Raw genomic sequence first — 8,689 nt, forward strand, 5'->3', positions numbered from 1 at the left:
AAGACTCTGAAGAACGAGAAAATGGATGTAGGCTTGTGCTTTAATAAAAGTCATCTGTGCTGACAGAGCGGCACTACAGCCTGTGAGCCAATCTGATGGATTCATCTTGTAACAAACTGATAGACAATAATATATATTTGTGTCTTAATGAGTAATTAATAGTAAAACAGTGTATGATTTCTGAAGAGATTTTCAAAATAAGAGTGATGCTAAATGTTGACTGTGTGCACACATGCAATATATACTATATATAGCCTTATCATGCTTATCACCTCCTACCCAGACGTCAGAGGGGAATTCACTGTTAGTTTCACTCTGATGAAATCCAGAGGCCAAAGCCATTTATTTTCAGATATGTCCGATGACTCTCCAAAGTTCTGTCAGAACGTTCTTTAGTGGAGGTATGTGAAGTCTTGCTGTGACATTCCCTTAAGAGCAACTCAGCTGACTTTTCCTACCACGCCTGTGCTAAAGATCACTCTGTGTAGTAACCAAAAGTCTCTCTAGGACGGAGGCACAGTGATGCTAACCAATATGCACAGGTGGAGTAGCAGAAGTGATTTGCTGCTCGAGTCTTTGAAAGATGACGGTGACGGCACAGCTGAGATGTTTAACCACAACGGCAGGAAGCTGTGACTGCACACAGCTGTGAGAGTCAAACTGATCCTGTAGCTTTAAACTCTACATGCAGCCTTTTATTATGTAAAACACTGGGAAACGTTGTTTGTGAGTGTATTTAACTTTACTAACATTCCACCTGCTCCTGGACCAAAACTTCCATTTAACACAAGACTCATTACTAAGTCAAACATCTTTAAACTGACGAACCCTGAATGCCAATTACCAGTCCAGACACTTACATAAAACGTCCATTTATTGACACTTATATAAAAAGTCAGATTATTGTGCTTACTGTCACTGACACAAAGGTGTCTATCACGTAACATCACAAAATATAATAATCACAAATGATCCATTAATAATCTTGGCCTTCATTTCAGCTGTTGCGTGTTTCTGCTGGTGGTTATGATCATCATCATCACTGCATGCTGACAAATGTTATCCAACTATTTTCAGATCGTGTAATATTAAAATGACTAAAATGTATAAAACATTACTGTTGATAAAAATGTTTACATCCATTGTTTCTAACTCAACAAATATAACAAACATAAAAATACCCCTAAACAGAAGTGTTACTACTGGTGAATAATAAATGCACAGAATAATAAATATACACAACTGGTTTTTACAAGTCTACAAACACCTCTTTAAAATAGACATCTCTTCTTTTAACACTACGTAATGCAAAAAATTGAAATTTAATTTGTTCAACTGTTCAAACAAGCCTCTATTCTGCTGTTAGAAACATGTGCTTCAAGCAAGAAACGTCCTGGAGTAAATCTGACCAGTTACGTCTATACGTCTGTTAGCATTGGCCACTTGAGAAACTTCCACTCAGTGAGTGGAATTAATTACATTTAACTAACATTAAAACCTCCATTTAACAGCTGGTGCCTGGATTCAAGTCTCCAGTTCAACATTAGTAAATAGCTTCATCCATATTTTCATCACTGTCTGCACCAAACTCTTCACCATTGTCAAAGTATGACATGATGTAGTCTGTTTCCTATTGAACACACACACACACACGCACGCACACACACACACACAAACACACACACACACACACACACAAGTTGGAGTAGGAGAACACTGCAATCATTCCATACATGTCTTTCTCCTGAATGAAGGGTTCCTACCTCTTCAAACTCTTCCTCATCATACTCTTCCTCACCCTCTGCCTCCTCCTCCTCTGTTTTTTTCTTCTCGCCCTCCTCTTCATCAGAGCTCACCTCCTCCTCTTTCTTTTCCAGCGTCTGATTAATAAACGCCACACACACATCACATCAGTGGAAATAGATCTGCTGTGTGAGGACAGAAACATCAAACAAAACCAGAGCAGACCAGGTGCTGGAGGAACTGGACACTACCTCCAGTGTTGGGACACTACCTCCAGTGTTGGGACACTACCTCCAGTGTTGGGACACTACCTCCAGTGTGAGGACACTACCTCCAGTGTGAGGACACTACATCCAGTGTGTAGAAACTACCTTCAGTGTGAGGACACTACCTCCAATGTGGGGACACTACCTCCAGTGTTAGGACACTACATCCAGTGTGTAGACACTACCTTCAGTGTGAGGACACTATCTCCAGTGTTGGGACACTACCTCCAGTGTGAGGACACTACATCCAGTGTGGGGACACTACCTCCAGTGTGAGGACACTACATCCAGTGTATAGACACTACCTTCAGTGTGAGGACACTACCTCCAGTGTGCGGACACTACCTCCAGTGTGAGGACACAACCTCCAGTGTTGTGACACTACCTCCAGTGTGGAGGCACTACCTCCAGTGTGGGGACACTACCTCCAGTGTGAGGACACTACATCCAGTGTATAGACACTACCTTCAGTGTGAGGACACTACCTCCAGTGTGGGGACACTACCTTCAGTGTGAGGACACTACATCCAGTGGGTAGACACTACCTTCAGTGTGAGGACACTACCTCCAGTGTTGGGACACTACCTCCAGTGTGGGGACACTACCTTCAGTGTGAGGACACTACATCCAGTGTGTAGACACTACCTTTAGTGTGAGGACACTACCTCCAGTGTTGGGACACTACCTCCCGTGTGAGGACACTACCTCCAGTGTGAGGACACTACCTCCAGTGTGGAGACACTACCTCCAGTGTGGGGACACTACCTCCCGTGTGAGGACACTACCTCCAGTGTGAGGACACTACCTCCACTGTGGAGACACTACCTCCAGTGTGGGGACACTACCTCCAGTGTGGGGACACTACCTCCAGTGTGGGGACACTACCTCCAGTGTGCGGATCATCTCCTCCTTGTCCACTCGTGGCTGTTTGCTTTGTTTGGGAATAACTGGAGCTTCTGAAACAATACAAATTCCCAGTGAGACAGACAGGCACTAAATGTGCACTCCTGTGTGTATCACTAAATGTTCTGGACCCATAGGGTTCTGGACCCATAGTATTGTTAATGGACATAGGGTTCTGGACCCATAGTATTGTTAACCTTGTAAACCCTGTAAAGCTGCTTTGCGACAACTTGAGTTGTTAAAAGCGCTATACAAATAAACTTTGATTGATTGATTGATAAATGTGCACTCCTGTGTGTATCACTAAATGTGCCCTCCTGTGTGTATCACTAAATGTGCACTCCTGTGTGTATCACTAAATGTGCACTCCTGTGTGTATCACTAAATGTGCCCTCCTGTGTGTATCACTAAATGTGCCCTCCTGTGTGTATGACTAAATGTGCCCTCCTGTGTGTATCACTAAATGTGCACTCCTGTGTGTATCACTAAATGTGCCCTCCTGTGTGTATCACTAAATGTGCCCTCCTGTGTGTATCACTAAATGTGCACTCCTGTGTGTATGACTAAATGTGCACTCCTGTGTGTATGACTAAATGTGCACTCCTGTGTGTATCACTAAATGTGCACTCCTGTGTGTATGACTAAATGTGCACTTCTGCGTGTATCACTAAATGTGCACTCCTGTGTGTATCACTAAATGTGCACTCCTGTGTGTATGACTAAATGTGCACTCCTGTGTGTATCACTAAATGTGCACTCCTATGTGTATCACTAACTAAACCACAGTCATCTGAGGAAAAAAATCTTCAAAAGGTTTAAAACTAAATATGTTGGTTACATGTGTCAGAGGCGCTTAAATGCTGCAGCCTGGACACCCCTCACAGCTCTTATTTCATCCGTGTCCACGTTCATGTAGGTGTGTATAATGGCGCAGTGCTTCTCCCTGATTTCCCCTGAGACAGCGGTGAGTCAGAGACTCCCCTCAACACACAACCATTGGATGGGCCTCGCAGATGGAGGACACGCAGCTGCAGGACATGCAGCTGGAGGACACGCAGCTGCAGCTGGAGGACACGCAGCTGGAGGACAGACCTGAGCGCCGTGAGATCACGCACCAGTGGCGCAGCGCGACCCTTGTGAATTCTAAACGTCCTTCCGCCACGATAAAGCTCAGCCAGTCACGCAAGCACAGCTGCCGCATCTCACGCAAGCACAGCTGCCGCGTCTCACGCAAGCACAGCTGTAGCGTCTCATGCAAGCACAGCTACAGCGTCTCACGCAAGCACAGCTACAGCATCTCACGCAAGCACAGCTGTAGTGTCTCACGCAAGTACAGCTACAGCGTCTCACGCAAGCACAGCTACAGCGTCTCACGCAAGCACAGCTACAGTGCTCCACGCAAGCACAGCTGTAGCATCTCACGCAAGCACAGCTACAGCGTCTCACGCAAACACAGTTACAGTGCTGCACGCAAGCACAGCTGCAGCATCTCACGCAAGCACAGCTACAGCGTCTCACGCAAGCACAGCTACAGTGCTGCACACAATCACAGCTGCAGCGTCTCACGCAAGCACAGCTACAGCGTAGCACGCAAGCACAGCTGCAGCGTCTCACGCAAGCACAGCTGCAGCGTCTCACGCAAGCACAGCTACAGCGTCTCACACAAGCACAGCTACAGTGCTGCATGCAAGCACAGCTACAGCGTCTCACGCAAGCACAGCTACAGCGTCTCACGCACAGCTACAGTGTCTCATGCAAGCACAGCTACAGCACCACACACAAGCACAGCTACAGCATCTCACGCAAGCACAGCTACAGCCACTCACGTAAGCACAGCTACAGCATCTCACGCAAACACAGCTACAGCCACTCATGCAAGCACAGCTACAGCCACACACGCAAGCACAGCTACAGTGCCACACACAACCACAGCTACAGCGTCTCATGCAAGCACAGCTACAGTGCCACACACAACCACAGCTACAGCGCCACACGCAAGCACAGCTACAGCATCTCACGCAAGGACAGCTACAGGTCCACATGACTGCTGTCGGGATGCCTGAGCTGCGTCAGCCTCTCTGTGTCTCTGGGGAGAGCAGGAAGGGAGGAGCTAAACGCTGCAACGTATCCCATCAGCCCCCTCACTCTCAATCAGCCCTATGTGAGGTACATATCCCATCAGCCCCCTCACTCTCAATCAGAGGCCTCTTCACACGCAGTTCCTTCGGTATACGCCTCCAGTCTGCAGAGACAATAATGAAATTTAAATAGGTTTCATCAAAAAAAACACCTCACTCATAAAAACAAACACCTCTCTTATAAAAACAAACCCCTCTCCCATAAAAACAAACACCTCACTCATATAAACAAACACCTCTCTCATAGAAACAAACACCTCACTCATAAAAACAAACACCTCTCTCATAAAAACAAACACCTCACTCATATAAACAAACACCTCTCTCATAGAAACAAACACCTCACTCATAAAAACAAACACCTCTCTCATAAAAACAAACACCTCTCTCTCATCAAAACAAGATGTTTCAGACAAAGGTCCTTCATCAGTTGTGCAACCAAAGTGCTTCTTATTTAGGATGAGGATTAACCAGCTAGTATATGAAAAAGCAGATGTTTATCTGTCTATATATTTAACCCACACATATGGGGATGTGAGCAAAGAAATTAAATTATCCAGCTGAAATGTTCTAGGAATTTAGCATTAGGTGGCAATGAAACTGGTGTTGAAAAAAACATCTTCAAAACAAAGTGGTAATCACTCACCTCCACTTAAATAACTACAGTCATGTAGCCTTACATCACTTTAATTACAGTCATACATGTAGCCTTACTGCCCTTAAACAGTCATACATGTAGCCTTACATCACATTAAACACAGTCATACATGTAGCCTTACATCACATTAACCAGTCATACGTGTAGCCTTACATCACATTAACCAGTCATACGTGTAGCCTTACATCACATTAACCAGTCATACGTGTAGCCTTACATCACATTAACCAGTCATACGTGTAGCCTTACATCACATTAACCACAGTCATACATGTAGCCTTACATCACATTAACCAGTCATACGTGTAGCCTTACTGCCCTTAAACAGTCACATGTGAATGTTGTAGTACTGCAGGTGTGTCTGACTCCTGCCCTCACACACACACACACACACACACACACACACACACACACACACACACACACACACACACACACACACACACACACACACACACACACACACTGCGGTGGAACCACAGCCTGTTTGTAACTCTGCCCTGTTCACTTTGCCTCACACTTCCAGGCTCTCAACACATAATGGGTTTAATTAGTGCGCTAAACACCCATCCTGACTTCATGGTAATTTGTCATTCAATTAACTCCGTCGATGAATGTCTGCAGTTCCACTGGAGCGAGTGGAGCGGCCCACACACTCGTCCCTTAACACCACCCCTGATGGAGCTGCACCCACCCAGTCTCACCATAATGGGTGGAGTATTAGTAAATCAGATCAATGAACTCTACCTGGGTTCCACTCTGTGGTGCTGTCTGATGGTTCAACATTCTGATATTTGTCAGAGTAACGTTCCACATCTGGCAAAAAAATTTAATCAAACAGAGTTGAATAAGTACAGACAGAAAATAAATATATACACACACCACCACCACCTCACTACATGCATGTTGTTAATAGTAAAATAAAATTGCATTCTAATATTAATAAAAGTCTTTATGTATATTAATAAAAATACATTTGGGAAAGGTGTTACCTTATATAATAATTATAGTGCTATATGAATAAAGTTGAATTCATTTTCAACACACACATGCAAACACAATTTTAAATGCACCCTCACCAAAGAGAATGTCTTCAGGACTGACTGAAAAGCATCATAGGTGCTGTTAACACAACACCAAGAGTGTGCAACGCTGTCATCTAAATATAGGACAGTTACTTCAAAGAATCTAGTATTTGTTTATTAGACCAATTTAACAATGATTTCTTTCATTGATTTGGCAACTTGTTTTTTAATGCTCAAAATTATAAACACGGAGTAGGTGTGCCCAGAAGTTTGATTGGTGCTCCTTAACTAAAAGGAGCATTTAATACAAGCCACATAAGGCATGAGTAATACAAGCCACGAGTAAGATGAAATCTCCATTTCAGATGACCATAGCTCAGCTTAGTAAATAACTGTCACCACTATCACCAGTTTGAACCCCTGCTCTTTAATCACTGCCTTTGCTAAATTAGTTTTCCAAAAGTGGTCTCAAGCTTTCTTTCTGCCATCGAGGGTCAAACTGCTACCCAGGACGTTAATACCCAGTGATCTGTGACCCGGTGCTGAGTGGGAATATAACGTGACCTTTCTTAGGCGCCACAGGCCGTACGTAGAAGGGCAGAGTCCTCATGGCTCCTCTGATTTCCTGTTTCAGAGCCAACATGTACTCGGCCTCGTCTCCCGTCTGCAAGGGCACAGGTTTGTGCTCCATGGGCTGACCGTTCAAAACAAGAGGACAGAGAGAACAGACCATAATAAACATTGACTTTAACATCCATTAAAATGTCACAGTGATATTGTGAAATTCCGGGTTTGTCATTAAAACACTATTTATTACAGGCATAATTCAAAACTGGCACTGCGGTTAATGTAAAATCTTGTAGGGAGGGGAGTGGGTGTTTTATTGGATGAAAGTAAAAGAAATTGCATGTTAAACATTTTCACATATACGCTTTACAGTAACTTCTGGAAACGTTTACACCAACAGGACCCAGACAGGTTTATCAGTTTATCAACTTTAGAGTTGTGCAGATCCACACTAATGTAACACATCCAGTAATAATGAGTTGGTCAGATGTGCTGGGAGGACTGGTGTGTCACACTGGACTACACACTGGACTGCAGCATTAGTGTGATCCTCGGCGTGATTCAGCTGTGCTTTATAAACCAGTGTCACCTTCATCATAATCATCATCACTGTCCACACAGGCTCCACTTACAGGGAACAGCGGGGTGGGCTGGATGGTGGCAGGCGGCAGGCTGTCTCCTTTACCCACACCCACCGCCTCCATACAGAAGCTCAGCTGCCCTCGGCCTCTGCCGCGCCCTCGTCCCGCCATCACCAGCTCATGAGAAGATCTCCAGCTTATGAGAAGATCACCAGCTCATGAGAATATCTCCAGCTCATGAGAAGATCACCAGCTCATGAGAATACCTCCAGCTCATGAGAAGATCTCCAGCGTCTTCCTGAGGTTTTATTAGAAGAGCTGATGGAGCTGAATGGCACTTTAGTCACTTCCGGTCTGCGTTTCCCGCCTGCCTGCGCGAGCTAGCCTAGCTACGCTAGCTTAATTACTCATTCTACTGTGCTGCAGGTGACGAAAGATGAAACAGCGGATTAGTTATTTTCTGTTTATCTTCTACTTATCGCCGGTCTGTAATTAAAATATACTGTGAACACTGTATGCCACTGTAGGCACAATAAGATAAAGCTAAACATTTGCTAAGTTCCCCGCCATACACGGAACGACGTTCCGTTCATGAAAGTCTTCCCCCTAAACACCTTCCATGAATTACAGTTCCTATTAGCAGTTTATTAGCCGACAATAACTGTTAATTAACATATAATGAATATGCTACCAAATATATCAGGGTAATTACACATATTATGAAAGTGACTTTTAAAATTTTTTACAGGCTATTCAGATGACAATAGCTGTAAAAGGGGCAACAAAATATTCATTCCGATAATGTAAA

General features: G+C 44.3%; 1 protein-coding gene across 2 annotated transcripts; it reads right to left on the bottom strand.

The window, feature by feature from the left end:
* Positions 1 to 856: 856 nt before the first annotated feature.
* Positions 857 to 8,484, bottom strand: polr3glb (RNA polymerase III subunit GL b). 2 transcript variants are annotated; one of them, XM_076986762.1, is made up of 8 exons: positions 7,933 to 8,484; positions 7,298 to 7,427; positions 6,788 to 6,811; positions 6,456 to 6,524; positions 5,104 to 5,154; positions 2,895 to 2,965; positions 1,764 to 1,880; positions 857 to 1,630 (listed from the first exon to the last, which is right to left on the bottom strand). In XM_076986762.1, exons 1-8 carry the CDS (start codon positions 8,050 to 8,052, stop codon positions 1,544 to 1,546), a joined length of 669 nt encoding a protein of 222 aa, XP_076842877.1. In that variant the 5' UTR covers positions 8,053 to 8,484; the 3' UTR covers positions 857 to 1,543. The 2 variants fall into 2 exon arrangements, with proteins under 2 accessions (XP_076842877.1, XP_076842878.1); XM_076986763.1 differs by lacking the exon at positions 6,788 to 6,811 and having other exon boundaries at positions 7,933 to 8,482.
* Between the last annotated feature and the right edge of the window lie 205 nt (positions 8,485 to 8,689).

This window comes from Brachyhypopomus gauderio, unplaced genomic scaffold (assembly GCF_052324685.1).
Source record: "Brachyhypopomus gauderio isolate BG-103 unplaced genomic scaffold, BGAUD_0.2 sc49, whole genome shotgun sequence".
Taxonomy (NCBI): domain Eukaryota; kingdom Metazoa; phylum Chordata; class Actinopteri; order Gymnotiformes; family Hypopomidae; genus Brachyhypopomus; species Brachyhypopomus gauderio.